The 18,988-nt window shown below is 41.9% G+C and overlaps 2 protein-coding genes across 6 annotated transcripts in view; both read left to right on the forward strand.

Moving 5' to 3' along the window:
* Nucleotides 1-4,015, forward strand: part of jmjd6 (jumonji domain containing 6, arginine demethylase and lysine hydroxylase) — a 13,059-nt gene extending 9,044 nt beyond the window's left edge. Inside the window, exon 7 of the mRNA XM_034711182.1 lies at nucleotides 1-4,015. This exon is cut by the window's left edge and continues 113 nt beyond it. Coding sequence (XP_034567073.1) covers nucleotides 1-19 — 19 coding nt within the window. The 3' untranslated portion in view covers nucleotides 20-4,015.
* Nucleotides 4,016-5,257: 1,242 nt separating this feature from the next.
* The window catches only part of si:ch73-366l1.5 (FILIA-N KH-like domain-containing protein), a 34,745-nt gene continuing 21,014 nt past the window's right edge, over nucleotides 5,258-18,988 (forward strand). For 4 of the 5 annotated variants that reach the window (XM_034711270.1, XM_034711271.1, XM_034711272.1 and 1 more), the window contains exon 1: nucleotides 5,259-5,717. In XM_034711270.1, the coding sequence (XP_034567161.1) occupies nucleotides 5,457-5,717 (261 nt within the window). In that variant the 5' untranslated portion in view covers nucleotides 5,259-5,456. Of the gene's footprint in view, nucleotides 5,718-18,988 lie in introns of all 5 variants that reach the window. The other variant, XM_034711269.1, reaches the window with a different exon arrangement.

Below are 18,988 nucleotides of genomic sequence, written 5' to 3' on the forward strand. Positions count from 1 at the left end.
GAGGAGCTCGTCACGGTGACCTCCCGCCTCCGCGCTGCCTCCACCACCGGGCTCCAGCGGTGACTCCTCCACTAACAAACACACAAACAGCTGCTCCTAGTCCAGGTCAGGTAGAAGGCCGAGTTCCTGAATCAGAGACAATATGGCCGCCGCTGCTCAGAGGAGAGGTGTGTTGGAAGTAGGAGGACCTGCTGGAGAGCTGCCACCACTGTGCTTTCAATATGAATCTGTATGTTTGTCTCTGTGGGCCGTGTAATGTGAGGAAACATGAAGAGAGATTATGATCAGTATCAAACTGGGGGAGGGGAGAGGGTCTGGGAGGGAGAGGGTCTGGGAGGGAGAGGGTCTGGGAGGGGAGAGGGTCTGGGAGGGAGAGGGTCTGGGAGGGGAGAGGGTCTGGGAGGGGAGAGGGTCTGGGAGGGAGAGGGTCTGGGAGGGAGAGGGTCTGGGAGGGGAGAGGATCTGTGAGCTCCTTGTTGTGGTCTGTGAAAGTCTGTCTTTTGTGTGTTTGGTGAGAATCAGAGGGCTCAGAGTGTCTTTGGAGGTCAGGACGCGTTCAGCCACCAGAGGAGTTCACACAGAACCATCCTGCTTTTATTATTCTATCGTATCCTTCAAATCTTAGAAACATAAGTGCTTCTTTTTTTAACCCGAACCGCCAAATATCTGCACACTTTAACGATACGAACCCCTTGTGCCTGTAGATCCACAGGCAGCACTGGCCTGTGGAGGTCTGACCACACCAGACCGGGTCACAGCAAGCCGTCCAAGTATACGTCAAAGAATTCAGAACCAGTGTTCCAACGAGGGAGTGTCCAAAGTAGACTAAAGGGAAGAAAACTCTCAGTCAAAATAAAACCACTTAATCAACACGTGTAAATACAGGATCACAGTCTGTGTCTAAAGTTAGCAGAGCTAGCACCACCAGCCTTCAGTCCTGCTTGCAGGTTAGCGTCCACTAACACAGACTCGAGTGCTCTGACCTAAAACAGGAACTTCTGGTGTGATCAGATCTCCTGGTTCAAAAGATCCAGACTTGCCTTGCCCAGATAAGTTCTTAACACTTCCTTCCAGTCTGACCCGGCTTTAAGACCTGACTGAGTCCTCCATCACAGTAAACTCTCTGGTGGCTCGTCCCTTTAGAGTCATTGAACGTGGTCTTATCTCTTCTCCTACCTGCCTTGGTGATCGATGGCGTCTCATGCTGGAGTCTAGGCGTCCCTTTAGCCTGCCTTACTGTCAGTGTCATGTCAGAGTGTGTGTCTGCTGTAGGTGTGTGTGACGTTAAAGAGTCTCTCTCTGTGCTGTGGATGACGTGACGTGCCCCTGAGGTGCAGCAGGCTCAACACAGTCATGTTGAGTTAGTGCTTCAGTTAGAACGCCTGACAGCAGAGGGCGCTGTGTTCACCAGGGTGCCCTGAACAGGCATTATTGAGAGTCTCCAGGTTGTGCAGCATGAGATCTTTATTATTTTCCTCTTTCTTTAAAGCTTGTTGGAGTTATTAATCACTGATACAGATCCTACAAGTCAGTCAAATACACTAAAACTAACAAATACTTGCTTCAATGATTAATCTGCTGATTTGAGCCGAACATCTTCACCAACAGCGCTTCAAACTTTCAGAGATTCTCTAAAGAAATCGATCAAATCATCTCTCCTGCTCCTCTTTAAATGTGACTGTTTATTGTTTTAGTCTTCTGTCACAGTTTCCTGGATCTAAGTTTGGGTCTGTTGGTCGAACACGACAAGAAATCCAACGACGTCATCCCAGATATTTAAAGAACAGACGTTATCGTACGGCTGTGGATTGTTTCAGATACTTTAAAACCACAGACTATAAATAACAGACGTAGTCTCCGTGACGTCACCCGCCTGTTCCTGAGCGCTGTTTGGAAGCCCATCGGTGGCGGCAGCCATGTTGGAAATGCTGAACTCAACCAGGCAGAGTGTGACGTAAAGGGGCGGAGTTTGAGCCTCCTAGCCAACAGCTATGTGTTCCCGCCCGGGAGTCACGTCAGTCATGTCCTTATTTGGGCAAAAACTCCTAATCTTAAATTAGCGACGTAGACCGAAGTCGTCTTTTTTTGAACCCGGCTGTAAACGTGTTTATTTCTGCTGTAAAGATCGGCTCTTTGAATGGGTGTGTATGTGGTTTCAGTGTTTCTGCAGCCAGCCTCTAGTGGACGCTCAAAGAACTGCAGTTTCTAACACTTCTGCACAGGCTTCATATTTGGAGACCAGAGGTTGCCGCTTGTTTGAAACCAAGCAGTCATGATTTGGAAACATATGCACACGTATCAAGAAGTCAAGAAGGGAATTAAAAAGGAAACAATACCAGGTGTTTGAACTTCAGTATCACACCAGTAAGAATCAAACAGTTAATAATGATAATAATAATATACAATCAATTTAAAACCCTTCCTCTGATTGGTCATAATCCACAGGAAGTGTGTGGTTGTGTTTGTTTGAATAGAGTCATGTTTACTCTCCATGTTTTCATTCTAATGTGCATCAATCATCGTACATCATGACTAGTTGAAATCATTCAGGGCCAAGCTGGCTTCAATGTCTCTCTCCTTTACTTTGCAGCAGACATAAAACGCCGTACGTGATGGAAGAACTACGTGTTAATTGCCGGTTTGTGAATGAGGAGAGTTAGCGGTGTAGCGTCTGTGACTGAGGGCAGAGCAGAGAGACACACAGCAGGTATATAGAAGAGTGACTTCAGCAGCAAACAAATAGAATCTCGCATTTTTCTGCACGTTTATTTGAAGTGTTGATTCGTACGTTTGGAGCGTGACCGCTGTGAAAAATCAAAACAACGCCTTATATTTTATTTTTACGTTTTCTTCACTGACGCTCTCTTCTCTTCTCCTCTCTTCTCTTCTCTTCTCTTCTCTTCTCTTCTCTTCTCTTCTCTTCTCTTCTCTCCTCTCCTCTCCTCTCCTCTCCTCTCCTCTCCTCTCCTCTCCTCTCCTCTCCTCTCCTCTCCTCTCCTCTCCTCTCCTCTTCTCTTCTCTTCTCTTCTCTTTTGTTTTGATGCCAATCAACCACCGCTGCTCGCTCGCTCTCTTCTGTCTGTTTGTGGGAGCTTCAGGGTTGAAAATATTTGTGTAGATCTGAACTCCTTGATTCTTTTAGATTCTGTCCAAAGTATGAATAATAAGTATTGTATTGTTTTCAGGCTTGTGGTTTTGAAAGGGATCAAATATCTGTAAACACTGAATCAGAAAGAGTCCGTGTCAAGTGTCCAGGTCCTGACACTAAACCTAGAGTATTTGTGTTTACTGAAATCCACTTTGTAAACAAGTTATCTTCTTTTATTTCATGTAACAGAATCCGTCTTGTTCGGTCTGACCAACAGTTCAAAGCTCAGAGACGTAGTGACTGTGACAGAAAACAGAACATCTGCACTTTTAAAACTATGAATTATTAATCGTCAGGCCGTCTGATTGATCTCCTGTCTCGGCTCGGCGCTCCAGTCCAAGTTTGTGTAGTCTCTGTGGATCTTTAATCCTTTCAAATAATCAGCTGTGAAGTCGTGCAGAAGGCAAACGTTGGTGCCGCTCATGAGAATCTGTTGCTTTAGACTTAAAGTGCCTATAAAGAAGTGAGGTGTGTTAGCCTGTCTGTCTGTCTGTCTGTCTGTCTGTCTGTCTGTCTGTCTGTCTGTCTGTCTGTCTGTCTGTCTGTCTGTCTGTCTGTCTGTCTGTCTGTCTGTCTGTCTGTCTGTCTGTCTGTCTGCCTGCCTGCCTGTCTGTCTGTCTCTCTGTCTGTCTGTCTGCCTGTCTGTCTGTCTGTCTGTCTGTTTGAGTGTCTGTTTGAGTGTCTGTGTTTGTATCTGATATCTAAGGCACGATGTCGGTCTGTGAGGTCGGTCACATGGTGCCTTCCGTCTCTGTTAGAGTTAGAGGACGGATGCTGATGCTGGTCCTCGTCTCCGTGTGGGACGTTGATTTGAGGAGAGGAGACTCTTCGTTTTGTTTCTCAATAAAATCTTTTCTATGACTCAAACTTTCTCTGTCTGATCGCTCCTTTCACCTGAATCTAAAGCAGCGTGTCACGTTGTTTTTATTAAAGTCTTGTGTTTCCCTTTCTCTGCATTATGTATTTAAGTTCTCTTCAGTCTAACTTCTTAATAACTCTTTGTTAGGTTTAATCCAGAGCAATGCATCATCATTTATTCCAGCGTCATGTTCGTGGCGTCACCATCCTGAGAAATCTTTAAAGTGTTCCCACTTCATGAGCTCTTAAAAAAAAAGCCCCTTTTCAACCTTTGTAACTGCATTGAACAGCTAATCCAGGAGGGATTGAGGTAATTTGCTTATTAAGCTGAAAAAGGAGAAATTTCTCAACACATGAAGGAACAGTAAATCCTTCAGAATCAGCACATTTGGAGATAAATGGTTACTCAGGGTCAGGAATGTCGATCTTTTCAGGAAGAAACGTGTCACTGAAGTACAGAGACTGATTTACTGATTCACACAGAAGGTTTAGAACAAAGTTTATTATGTACTCAGAAAACAAACATCAGAAATGTTGGTTCAAGTGTCAAATGGGAAAATATAACTAACAAGAGTGAGTGTTAAATATACAAATTAATTCAAATAAAATTTAGATGGATTATCTATATTTATCTATGTATTTCTGCCAACATTGTTCAGTTATTTAAATGCAGATAATTACAGATACATTAAATTTTTATTCAGATATTTTGGAATTATTGTATTTATGTTTATAATTTTGATTTCCAATTTTCACAACTTCTTTTTTAAATTCAGATTTTATGTAATTTTCTTGCATATATTTAACTAAGTTTGAATTAGTTGTCAGCTTGCTTAGACTAATTATTAATTTTATTTAAAATATATATTTACATTCTGATATTTTACACATTTTTAAAGCTAAAAATTTTTGAGAAATTTAACATTTTTAAACAGATATTAAAAAATACTTAAAATATGAATTTAATATTTCTATAAAGAAATGTTGGCTATTTTTCTTTTTTTTTTATATTCTTGATTTTAAATTTTATCAGCTATTTTAAATGTTAAAACAAATAAATTATATTTTATACTGATATTTTGCATTGCATAATTTCATATTTACAGGTATTTTGTTAAAATATTTTACAGATATATTTTCTTCTTTTTATTAATCTTTTTTGGGGAAAAAAACCCAATATATTTATTTCCACTCAGTGCTTTTATTTTGAAGTATCCCCCGGAAGTGTGTTGTTATTTCCCGCGCTGTGTCCGTTGACAGCTGTTCAGTGCAGATTGTGAGGAGAGGAGGTTCACAGCTGAGCTCAGTGTGTGTGTGACTGCAGCCTGATTAACACACACCTTCCTCCTGCTTACAAACACACACACACACACATACACACACACACACTCCTGAGCACACACTCTTCTGAAGAACTTTTTAAGAACTTTTCCTCCATAAATCCTCCATCATGGATCTGGACCCGACCGTTATCATCCCCGCCATCCTCTTCACTGTCGTTGCCATCTATTTCGCCACTTCGCTCCTGAGCAAGAAGCCCGACGCCTCATCCACAGCCGGGAAAAAGAAGCCTAAAGTCGGCTACGGAGACGACATCCCTCCGTCCAGAGCTCTGGGACAAAGTCTCCCTCCAGCGCCCAAAGCAGAGCCTCCTGCTCCGGCTGTGGAGACCATCAGAGCTGCTGAGAAGATCATAGAGACACCTGTGAAGGTAAGACCGAGCTCTCCTGTGTTAAACCAACAGTTTATTTATATTATTAAAGTCTAAATAAAGACACTTTAAAATTACAGTTTGTTCCTTTAATGCTCAGTTTAAATACATCATTACAAACACAGCGGCCCTTTTACTTAAAATGATCAAAAATGAAAGAATTGTTTGTTTTGATCTGTTTGAAGTAAAAAAAATAAATACAAAAAAATTCAAGAGGCACTTTCAATCATTACATGTCTCAAAATGTTCCACAAATATTGATTTATTTAAACAAATATTAAATTAATCCACCAATCTGTTCAGGATTTAGAGACAACAGAAGATTTGATTTTTAATAAATCAGTTAATTTAACTTTTTCTGATTCCTTCCTTCAGATAAAACAACATTTTCATTTATTTTCAGACATTTTCAGAAGCAAAAAGGAAATATTTTATGCATGAGTTGCAAAATGTGAACACATGACATCATATTTTGCTTTTTAGATGACAATAATGCATAAATGTTTTGATTTTCTGGACTGTTGCTATGGTTATTTAATCATTACTTATGTAGACTGAAGTTTGTAGAGCTTTAGTGTTAAAGCTCCTGTAAGGATCTTTAGGTTGTGTCGACTCTGGCGCCCCCTGTGGACGAAGCAGGAAGTGTTACCTTCTGATTTAGTCCTGCACATGTGGAAGCAGAGTTCTCTTTTAGGAAAATCTCAACCTGATTTATGATGATAATAATAACAACTTTATTTATAAAGCACCTTTAAAAACAAATGTTTACAAAGTGCTTTGACAAACAAATTTAAATTATAAAGTCAACATTTTGACAGACAGGGAGGAGGAAATTTAACAATGCAAAACAAAATGCAACACAAGAGGTTAGAAAGAATACAGGTAGATTTTCAAGGGTAAATAGATAACATAAAAATAAATAAATAAAAATGATAAATAAATAAAAGAAGTTTCAGAATAAGAGGACGACATCACATCCAGAAAATGAGAAAAAGGGAAAAGGATGAATTAGGAACATTTAAATAATACATGAAAAATAATACTTATAATAAATTAAACAGATAAAATAATTAAATTAAATTAAATTTGAGACAATTAGTTGGATAAAATGTCGTTAGCATTCAAAACAAATCTGTGGCGTGGGAAATTCTCTCCCCTGTGTCCTACCCTGCTGCGCGGCTAACAGGCTAACAGGCTACGAAACAACTGAAACGAATGAATCAATCATGATGCTGATGGTCTGATGTGCTCTCATAGATCAAACAGACCTTTAAATGTCAGATTCAGTCTGTTTTATAAATGAATAAAAATTACTTATAGGAGCTTTAAAGTTTGAACTTCACTATGCCTCCTGGTTTAGTTGATTTTAATGTTTCTGTTTGCCACTTTTCATTTGTGTGTTTGATGTTCACAGATTGATTTAGAGTCCTTCATGCTGCACTGGATGTTTGCAGCGTGATGCAGGCGTGTTTACAGGTAGACTCACAGCAAAGTGAAGTTTATGAGAGACATGTTTTAAGGATGCTAGTCAGAAATAGAGCTTCAGAATCCCCCGTCCCCTGAGTATTGATTGATAACACGTCATAGGTTTGCACATGTGATAATTGATTCAGTAAGTTAATTTAATTTTGCAGCTAAAGGTTAACCCTTATCTTCCTTTGCCTCGCCATCGCTCGTGTTTGGCGGCTTGACACCCAAATATAGTCGTCTGCATCCTTCCCTAACTACCAGACATGCATGCTCCTGCAGCATCAACCTTTATTGACGTGTTGAACAGTTTCTAGGAGCACAGTGGGCGCCTTGTGCTGTTGCAGAATTTGAATGTTACTGTGTGGCTATAAGCTGACATGCAAATCCGGTTTAGCCTGACGGCGGTGGCGGCGGTGGTTACAGATGCCTCTCTCTCTCTCTGGTCACAGTCTCCAGAGGTCATTTTGCATGATGACCTCGGTCTGTTGGATCCCTCTGACCTTCTTCCTCCTGCAGCTCAACCTTTAAAAAGCCTGGAGAATGTGCACACAGCAGCTAGAACATGCAACGGACTCACCGACTATATTTGGTGTCCGACATGGATCCTATATTTACACCTGTGTATGTTCACGGTGTCACATGTCCATGAAATGAAATGGACTCTGGTGCTGCAGGGAGGGTGGAGGTGGGCGTGACGCCTTCACATGGCTGCATGTGATTTCATCCTGCTTATTCAGGAGCAGCAGCCTGATCATCAGGAGCATTGAGCTGGTACTTCTTCTTCTGTTCAATCACAATTTAGTGTTTAATAAAAGTTTATTCAATAAACAGTTTATTCAGAAACACAACAATCTCATGTGTTCACGTCCCATCATGTGTTCACGTCCCATCATGTGTTCACGTCCCATCATGTGTTCACAACCTGCTTCAGATCAAACATTTCAACCTGAGGGACAAATCTGCTCGACTTCCCAACTTCCTCTAGACCTCCATTCAACCAACAAACCGTTTGAAAGTTGTTCTCCTTCCATCCTAAAGGGTCATTTCCACCAAGAGTCCCGGGGTCTTTTAGCCCCCAGAACTACTTCCCCCTGAACTAAAAGGTTCCTGGTCCCCCATTGTTGTCTGTGTTTGGACCGCGGGCTGAAGTCCTGGGTAGATTGTGTAAATCAGGTCAGTGACGTATGGAGGAAAAAAGTAAATGCACTACACCACCAGACCAGTAGAGGGCAGTAACACAAAGAGGAATGCCATTCATCACAGATGACCCCATAGAAGCAGACGGACAGGCAGGTATCATTCTGAGCAACACAACAGTTAGCCTGTTAGCATGAAGAGACTCAGCTGGTCTGTTTTAGATGGTGCTATATTTCATCACAGATGGATTCACTGAATCAACACGTGAGAGGAGATAAGCGCGAGTAGCAAAGACGTTTCAACACGGCTTTAAAATCCTTTTGAACTCAAAAGGCCGTGATCGCAGAGATCGGCCGGTGTTTTGGTTTAAACGGCGACCCTGTTAACTGGAGACTCTCAGCCGGATGCATCCCTCATAAATGTCTTTAGACCATCATTAAATATCTGATGAGGATATTTTGAAATCTTAATAAAAACTAAACTAGTTTGCATTCCCAGGAACTCCCTCTGTGTTTCAACAGCTGTGTAAACTCCACAAACACTGACACGTTCAGCTGAAGGTCTCCAGTTTACAGGGTCACTTTTAAAAGCGGAACACCGGGAGGAGAGACGCATTCACGGTGGGCTGAGAGAAGACTACTGTTACAAGCTGCTAAATCAAGAGAATCACAGCTTCTTCTTTTGAAAAGTACACACACATACAAAAAAGATAGAACAAATAAAAACTAATGAAAGAAAGAGAAATCAAGAGAATCACAGATGTGTGTGATGTTATTGTGGACGGAGGGAGGAATAAAAACACTGAGGTTAATCTACCAATCAGACACGCTCAGCATTGCAGGCCCCGCCCCCTGAAAGTCCAGGGACCTTTGAAAAGTACTACCCCCCTAGCAGGGGCCTTTTAGGGGGGAGATTATCTACCCCTGAACTAAAGTTAGACCCTGGGTCCACCGGTTGAAAAACGCCTTCAGATGATGATGTTATGTCAGCAGACCTAAGACATGTTATAACAGAGTGAAGCCTCTGTGTAACTTACTATTTACAGTGAAGCTGAGACTCATATGATTGGGTTTTACCATCATGCTATAACGCTCTACTACCTGGATGTAAACAAGCACAGATGACAGAATACCCCCGGTGTTCTGAGAAGAATTGAACCCTTTAATTTCAGCAGTGTGGGTCCATGATGTGGGCGTTGTTTTGGGGATGAAGTCCCGCCCTGACGTCTGCTACTGGAGTGCAAGTCGTTCAAACTTGCTAGCTGGTGCTTGTCTGGTAACAGACTTGCGTAATAGCCGTCTGTGGAGCCCTTTGACCTTCTCTGGAGATCTGAGATAAATCTGAGCATGGCAGCGGTCAGCTGGACAACATGGAGACACATTACAGACAGATTGGTCTCCTAGCCGTCCTAAAGGTGTTTTTAAACCAAGTGTTAACAGACGCGTCAGTGAGGGGTTTTTCTGTTTCTCTGGTTCCTATGTTCCTCCTCTCAGAGGCAGTCACAGTTTTAGAGTCAAGAAATCCTCCTGTTAGCAGGGACTTCTTCAGAAACCTCGTCCTGTATGTCATGAAACTGAAATGTGAAGTTGGTCTCAGCCACATGTACGCAGACCTCTCCCTCTCTGTCTGCTCTTTACGTTTCATGCTCACAAATCATGTGGTGAAGTGATCCAGAGCGGCCTAAACGTTTCAGTCACACCCTTCCCTCGCACTGATAACGCTCTGTGTGTGTGTGTGTGTGTGTGTGTGTGTGTGTGTGTGTGTGTGTGTGTGTGTCACAGCGGCTTCATGGTGTGTTTTACAGTCATCTCTGCGTAAACGTCCACATAAAGGAGGTCGCTGTGTGTGGAGCGGAGACACAGAGAGGTTTGTTCCTGCCTTCATCTGATCTGACTGACGGCTGAGGGAGTCCGACTGTACGCCTGGTTCCTCAAAGTGTGACAGAAGAAGAAAGAGCGTTCACTTTTACTCAAAGATCATCCAAAACCCTTCAGTAACAGGACAGTTCTGCTAAAGTCAAAGTCTATCTGAACTGGTCCCTGTTAGTGTGGTACTGTTAGCAAGAAGCTATAAGCTAGCGGTCTGATTGCAGCTTGGGAAGCATGCTAACTCTGTCTGTTAGCACGGTATCATGTTGTGGCGTCTCTCAGCTTTAGCCTGCGTCTGTTGGCATTTGAAACCGGGTACCTGTTAGCTTAGCTTTAAGCAGTTAGCATGTTTCATGTCACCTGGTAGTTTTTAGCCAATTGCTTTAGTCAAGATCAGGGTTGCAAAATTCTGGGAATTTTCAAAGTTGGAAACTTTCCATGAGAATAAAGTGGAATTAACTAAACTGAAGGTTGGTCTTTATATGGAACTTAAATTTAGTTGGGGAAAATGTACTTTAGCATAATCCTGACTAAAACAACCAGATTTCATGTACAGTTGAATATCACACACACACACACACACACACACACTGCTTACTGCAGGGCTACTGAGGCCACGCCCCCTACATGCACTTTTCATTTAACATTTTGAATGGGACTTTGTTGGGATTGCATTATAGTTAATTTTTGAATGGGTAAATATTTAACACTTGATAAAGTTCTACTTATAAATCAATCAGTTTTAATTGTATTATTTTGGATAGATGTCTGCTTATAACAAAACAAATATTAATGCTTGGATATGAAACCTTTACATTCAATTTCCCATAATTCACATGGAAAGTTTCCAATTAGGAATATTTCCAAAATCCCTCAGTTTAACTTCCCGTGGAAATTTTCCACTCCTTTGCAACCTTAGCCTTCATCTGTTAGCAATGAAATCATGACCATTGTACTTCCTGTTAGCTCTTATACGTTAGCCTAATATTGTGACTTTATATCATTTAGCTTTATCTTCAGTCTGCTAGCATTATAACAGGAATAGGGGACATTGTAGTGTTAGCTAGCATGTTTGTTGCAGTTTCAGTCTGTTAGCGTGATGTCATAACACGGTACCTGCTAGCTTTAGCTCCTGTATGGTATCAAACCTGGAATCTGTTAGCTCAAGTTTTGTCAGTTAGCATAATATTCTGACTTGGAGCCTGTTAGCTTTAGCATTACACTTTGAGCAGGGATCTGGGAGCTTCAGCTACAGTTTGTTAGATTTATACCATGGCCTTGAAACCTGTTAGCGTTAGCCTGTCTGTTAGCATGATAGCAGTCAAGTGCTCATGTAAAGCCATTTTATAGGATTTTTTTATGGAGTCCTCCAAAACATTAAAAGTCACTCAGAGAATTCCAACTTATGGAGTTAAAGTTAGCTTGAAGCTAGCTGAAGTATCTGTTAGTATATTAAGAGGGAACTATTTCAATTAGCAATTTAGCAATTTTTCGTGCTAACATTTTGGACCTTTTATACTGATGATACTTTTCATTTAACCTAGTATTTTTTACAGTGTATTTAAAGTTCTTTAATTGAAACTCTCCTCCTGTAATGGATCAAACTTCAATATAAACCGTGTTTCTGACCCGCCACCTTGCTGCGGCCGCTTCCTGTTTATAGATTTGCATTCCTGCAGACGCTCCATGTATCACTGTCATCACGCCGGGAGCCGATCTGCCTCCCTGACATTTATGTGCTTAGCATGTTGTTCTGTTCCCTCTTCTTCGGTTACAGCTGCAGTGGCTCCACCTTCATCCTCCATGTAGCCTTAAATAGCAGCAGGACATAAGACTGCATGGTAACTTACAGGAGTGCATTAAGAAGTTTGAGACGAGGATGCTTTTCAATGCGTGCAATAAGACGTGCTGGTATTGTTTGAATATGAAAAATGGAGGATTAGGAAGTTGGAGGAAGTGTCTCTAAGTCTGCAACATAAGAACACACTTGGTTCAGTTTGCTTCTCAGTGATTAAACGACCTCTTATTTCCTCTCAGTCTCATTTTTTAAAAATCACCGCCTCGTTGCTGGCGGCGATGCAGCTGTCCATATATGGAGATGTGAGCGTGCACACATTAGAGCAGTTTGAAGGAGGAAAGACGGTGTCAGAGCAGCTGTCTCTGCTCAGTACAGAGGTGGAGTTAGTCTGGTTTGGTCTGTATGTGTCTTTATAATCACAGGGCTGGTCCAAGAGCCCCCCCCCCCAAACCCCAGCTCAGCCCAGCATACCACTGACACACAATAATATTATCAACTGGATGTCCAGAAGGAAAATACTTGAAATGACGTGAAAGTGTTTGAAAGGATCTTTAGGAACATGATGTACAGACGGGCTGAAAACGAGTCCTTGAGTAACTTCATCCCTGAAAAGCTTCAGAGCTCTGCTCTCGATACCCTGACATATTCAGTCCCCTTTATGCAGTGTGATCATTGACCTGTGTTTACAGACATGTAGGGCTGTAGAGCTGTTTTATTTGTTGTCATAATGCAAATGTTATAGCGTGTAATATCCCAGATGTGAGTGACTTTGTTGTTCCATCTTTTAGTATCATCTATAAAAGCATCAGAGTCCTCCCCGTCCCTCCTGTCACTCAGTGTCCTGTGTGTTACTGATGTTTATTCCTCTTCCTGTTGGTCTCACTCTTCTTCTCAGACACATGTTTGAAAATTGTCAGTGAAGTGTTTTCCTGATGCTGTTGAGCAAACTTGACAGCCAGACGGGTCCACCTGTTTCCTCTGTGCTGCATTTGCCTTTTTTCTCATCATACATTTTGCTAAATGGTAAATATATAAAGCTCTTTTCTAGTCTGTCTGACCTCTCAAAGTGCTTTTACACTACTCGCCACATTCACCCATTCATACTCATTCACTCACTGATGGTAGAGGCTGCTATGTAGTGAGGGACCATCAGTGTTAGCTGATCTCATTCGTTCACATTCACACACCTCTGAACAACAGAGGGAGCAATTTGGGGTTCAGACACTTCGGTATGTGACTGCAGGATCTGGGATCGAACCGCCAACCTTCTGATTGATAGACGACCGACTCCACCCACTGAGCCACAACCGCCGGCGTAAGCTCCGCCCCCGAAACTCTCACTAGCACAAGGAGCCTAAAATGCTCCAATCCAATACAGCAGTGTATTTTAATCTGACTGCAGTGAGTGACTTTTCTTATTCAGTTACCTGATCCTCATTCAATTAATCAATTCTTATTCAATTAATCAGTTCTTATTCAATTAATCAGTTCTCATTCAATTAATCAATTCTTATTCAATTAATCAGTTCTAGTACAATTAATTGAATCTTAGTGGATTACTTGATTCCCATTTGAATTCCTGACCCTTATTCAATGAATCAACTTTTAATAGATTCTCATTCATCACCAGAGTTAAAGCTGCTGTATCGATTCTTGCGCCCCCTTGTGGACAAAGTGACACCTTATCTCTTGTCCTGTAAATGCAAAATTAGTGCGTCCAGACAATAACCTCATGCTGTTGTCTTTTAACATTTAGATTTATCACATGATGTGATTATTTGCCATGAAAACAGCCAAAAAAGAGTGTTTCTAGAGCGAGATGTCAATCATCTGCTCTGACACCGACCCCCTCAGAACAGTTTCAGTCATTAAAAATGACAACAGAGGAGGTGTCAGTGTTGTTGTGGATGTCTTGTTTGCTTTTGAAGGTCATAAAGAGGCATCAGGATCAGTTTCAGTCTGTTTCTCAGCCAGTTAAAAACTCCTCATTGCGCCTTTAACTATAGAACAGTGGTGCTGGTAGCCTAACGGTCTAAGCGCCCCTCATACTATTCTTAAAAATCAATAAATATTATTTATTTATATATTTGTGTTTAAGATATGCTTATTTTTTACCTCTTTAATTTTAATTGCTAATAACTTTTTAATAAGTGATATTTTATAGGCTCTTGTTTGTTACTGTGACACTTGAATTTCCCCGTTGTGGGACGTGTAAAGGACTCTCTCATCTCATCTCATCTCATCTCATCTCATCTCATCTCATCTCATCTCATCTCATCTCATCTCATCTCATCTCATCTCATCTCATCTCATCTCATCTCATCTCATCTCATCTCATACAGAGGCTACAGTCCTCATCAGGGGTCGTCGGTTCGATTCCCGGCCGGTTGACCATCTCCTGCATGTCTCCCCCCCGCTCTCTACTCCCCACATCTCCTGTCTCTCTTCAGCTGTCCGGTCTAATAAAGGCCCAAAATATAACTTCAAACAAAAACAAATAGAATATTACTATTACTTATTTTAGCCAGCAGAGATGAAATCCCCAAAGACTCCACAGATGTGAACCTGTGTTAGTGTATCTTCTCTCAGTATCCCTCCCCCTGAGCGTGTCCTCTGAGTATGAGTCATCCAGTGGGCACAGCCAGTGTGGCATTCACAGACCTCTCATCTCTTTGGCTTACATCAGACTGTGAACAGCCGAGCATCACGGCCTACCAGAGCTGTTTTATCATTTCACATACCTCTCTTGGTATTTCCCCCTTGGCCCGGCTCAGTTCCTGTCCCTCCTCCCTCTGAGGCCTGAAGCCTGGCATGGTCTGGTTTGGTTATGTCTGATCTGGTCTGGCTGATTGAACCTCTGCTTCCAAGGCCGTTGGCCGGGCATCAAATCCAGGAGAAAACAATGGCTTCATATCACAACATGGCGGCTAATTCTTGTCTGTGGTGAGAAGTTGGCACCGCGGCTGCCACGCCCGGTCCTGACTGCTAACTTCAGCCCTCCAGCTAGGGAAAGTCCTGGTATTTGTTGATGTACCCATGATACCGCAGAGACGGTTTAATGGTGTCAGACAGCAGCTCTTTATGGGAGTAACGGTCTTTAAGAGAAAGCAAACTGCACAGAGCTGCTGCTGTTCTGATGTGTGTGATTCAGGAAGCTGAGAGAACCAAGGTCTGTTTTATTGGACTTATCAAGAACTCAGAGGTTTCACACTTTAAGGATTATTTTTATATCATATTTATGCTTCCCTGAGGCTTTAGTGACATCTTCAGGTCACTTCTTCAGTCAAACAAACACTTGAAATCCCAAAGATCTTACATTAAAGCAGCAATATTCACAATTCAGAAGCTGGGAAAGGAAAATGTTTGATTTTCTCATCCAGTCTCAGCAGATCGCTCTCCAACATGGAGTCTGGTTCTGTCCGAGGTCTCTGCCTGGAACAGTTTTTCATTGCAATAGTTGCTGAATGCTTGCTCATTGGTGGAGTCCACCTAAATGTGACGAAGAGTACAGACTACATCACTTTTGTGATTTGGTAAAAGAGGTAACATCTTCTTCTTCAGGAAAACCAAAGACCGTATTCTGAGTCCGTCTTCTTTCAATAAACTCTTAATTCATTTATCAGGCTGCATGACTCGAGGAACTCATAACATGATGCCACTTTATCTACAAACACACTGAAGGCTTGTTCTTAATCCAGAACTGATGAATATGAAATGTCATTTTAAAGGGCCGGGATGAGACTTATTAAGATGTTATCTGGACTTACGTCTAGACCGAGTCTAGAGGGAGGGGGTCCAGGGAATGTTATTTACAGTTAGTTTTAATGTGACAAGTTTTAAATCAGTGGTGGGGGGTAGGTGTCAGACCGGGGGATCAACTGTACGCTGCTGATTCAGCCTTTTTTTCAAACAGAACAGACTTCAGATGAATGATCTGACTGCAAAAAGAAAAGCACAGTAATGTTATTTTTTTGTGTGTGGCAAAATATCAATAAAAAACACTTTGTCCACAGGGGGCGCCAAAATCAACACAAACCAAAAATCCCTTACAGGAGCTTTAATGTCACTTTTCCCAAAAATAAAAATCTTATAGAAAAAAAGACTTTTCATCCACTGATTTCAATAAGTTGAACTGCTTTATCTGTCTTTAGCTTCCACACCTGAGTTAAGATTTTCAGCTTTAAATTTTTACCAATACACATTTTTACAAAATACAGGTATCATTATCTAAACCTGTATTTTGTTTACAGGTTGTTTGACCTTTAAAAGTAAGAAAGCCTTTTTTCAAACAGCACAGACTCCCAATGAGTCTGATCTGACTGTAAGAAGAAAAGCACAACGTGACCTTTTTTTGGTATGGGGCAAAAATGGATAAAGACCACTTTGTCCACAGGGGGCGCCAAAATTAACACAAACCAAAACCTTTTAAAGGAGCTTTAAAGTCTCTATTCCCTGACAATTAAATATCTACAGAAAAGAGCTTCAAATCAATCGGTTTTAATAGAAGACTTTCACATCTGATTTTAGATTTTCAAGTTTCTAAATTACACCGATACAGAGGCTAATACCAAGTCCAGGTATCGGTATCTTTATCTGTATTTGGTTTAAAGGTGCCGATCTCTGATTCTGCCTTAAAACATTGATTCCCAGCTTTGGGGTCTGAATCCCATCATGGATTGCAATAACTCCTGGGGTTAGTCAGATCGTTGGCAGCATGTTTTTACTGGATAATGGTTTCTACATTACAGCGCCGTGTCAGTGACATAACCCGTGTCAGTGCTGTTGCACACCAGCAGCATGTTTACTGCGTGACAGCTGCAGGTGACGGCTGTGGCTTCAGCCGTCATGGTATTCACACATATGCTGTGACAGGGCTCCATGGCTGTGGGGGTGGGGCTGCAAACACCTACAGTATTACTCTCTGGAGTCATGACTCCAGAAGATTAAGAGCCACTGCTTTAAAATACAGGATCAGTGAGTGCACAAGTCAATGCACGGGTCAAATGCTCTTATTTATTAGCTTCATGTGACAATAAGAAGTGAGGTTTCCCTCAGTAATGTGTATGTTTATCAGAAGTGCTGGATGGTGCTGCAGGTTTAGATTTGGGAGTCGTGTTGGGAGGAAAATGGTGTCAGAACAGGAGAAATGGGTTTTTGATTGAATGCAGGAAGTGTTTGCACAAAAACAACAACTCCAAAATATAACAAACAGCTCCGAGCATCCGTTCCATCTGAAAATAACACCGAACAGATGTGGAGGTGCTCTGAGTTCACCTGCACCTGTGTGTTTTCAGTTTGCCAGAGCAGCTTCAGCAGCAGCAGACAGTCCTGCAGAGAGTCCTGCAGACGTGTTCCCTGCAGAGTCCTGCAGACGTGTTCCCTGCAGAGTCCTGCAGACGTGTTCCCTGCAGAGAGTCCTGCAGACGTGTTCCCTGCAGAGAGTCCTGCAGACGTGTTCCCTGCAGAGAGTCCTGCAGACGTGTTCCCTGCAGAGAGTCCTGCAGACGCGTTCCCTGCAGAGTCCTGCAGACGTGTTCCCTGCAGAGAGTCCTGCAGACATGTTCCCTGCAGAGAACAGAGTGGAAGTGTCCCGTTGTCTCCCTCGCCTACAGAGACGGCGTCACAGCGCTGAAGTAGAGACGAGGCCGAGAGCTGAAGGGGAACAATGAGTCTGTGTTTGGACAGAGACGCAGGGCAGAGATGGAGGCTCTCTGCCACAACAACTGTCTATCCCAGACCACATGCCCCCCCTTCACCCCCTCACCCTCCTGCCTCTGTGCAGAACGTTCTGGTGTTTCATACTCTGAGAAATAATCTCAGTATTATTTGAAGGCTCACATTAGGAGCTGTAAAGATGGAGGAACACTCTCCCTCCTTCGTCCTCCTGCCGGACGAACAGCTTGCCGGCCTCACATGGACGGCCTCGGGCTCCCTCCCCGACCGAAGCTGCTTCCTCTCCAGTGTTTGCTCAGGTTGTTCACTGAACGCCACACATGCCAGGAGATCTAATGCCCATCCTCTGTGTCCTGTTAGAGAGCTAAAATGGCTTTTAAGAGAGAAGCACTCAGGGTAATGTTACAGATATATTTATCAGGAAACACTCTGAGAGGTCGTGAAGGCAGGAAGACTCCAACTAACCCAGAGCAGCTCGTTTTCCCTGAACGTCTCTTATAATTACATTTCACTTCTTTCAGTCTGTTCAGAGACTTCTCTCCATTTAAGGTTATTATCACTTCCTGATTTAGTATTTCAGTATCTTGATCTCCTGATGTTTGTTGCTTTAATTCATTTTAATCACTATGTAGAATTTTGTCAGTGTAACTAAATGATTTCCAATCCTGAGTAAGAAGATTTAAGTAATCTTCATTCTGTATCTTAATCTTGTTATCAGTAATTAATATCAGCAGTTCTTCTTATTGGATTTTCTAACTCAGGATATGTATAATCTTGTTGTAGTATCTCATAATCTTGATTTAGGATTTTATAATCCTGATTAAGTAGATTTAGAAACTGTAACCATCAGTTCACGTTTATATTAATCCTGATTGATTCACAGATTTTGACTTAAAAGTCTTGAATCTGGATCATATAATCTTGACGTTGTGGGCTTGTAATCTTGATTCAGTGTTTAATTTTCATTATTGGATGACTACATTTGTTTTGTTTAAACTTCATTATCTTGATGTTATGTAACATAATCTTAATCTTGTAGTTCACAGACATAAATCTGTGTTTTAGTTCAAATCTTGATCAGCCATCTCATAATCTTGATTCACAGGATCCTCTTAAAGGTGTACGTCTCTCTCCCTCTGTGTTTCCTCCCCATCACCCCGGTGTTGTGTTTTTAATTGTCAGTGTGAACATGTAGTCTCTGTTTCGTCCGTAATGTGTTTCCATAATCTGCCCTCGTGTTTTTCTGTTGATTCATTCTCCAAATCAGAAATAAAAACTCTGACCGCCTGAAACAGAAACCCGACTCCTGATGATCTCAGTAATGA

The sequence above is a fragment of the Notolabrus celidotus genome, chromosome 20 (assembly GCF_009762535.1).
Source record: "Notolabrus celidotus isolate fNotCel1 chromosome 20, fNotCel1.pri, whole genome shotgun sequence".
NCBI classification, from domain to species: Eukaryota; Metazoa; Chordata; class Actinopteri; order Labriformes; family Labridae; genus Notolabrus; species Notolabrus celidotus.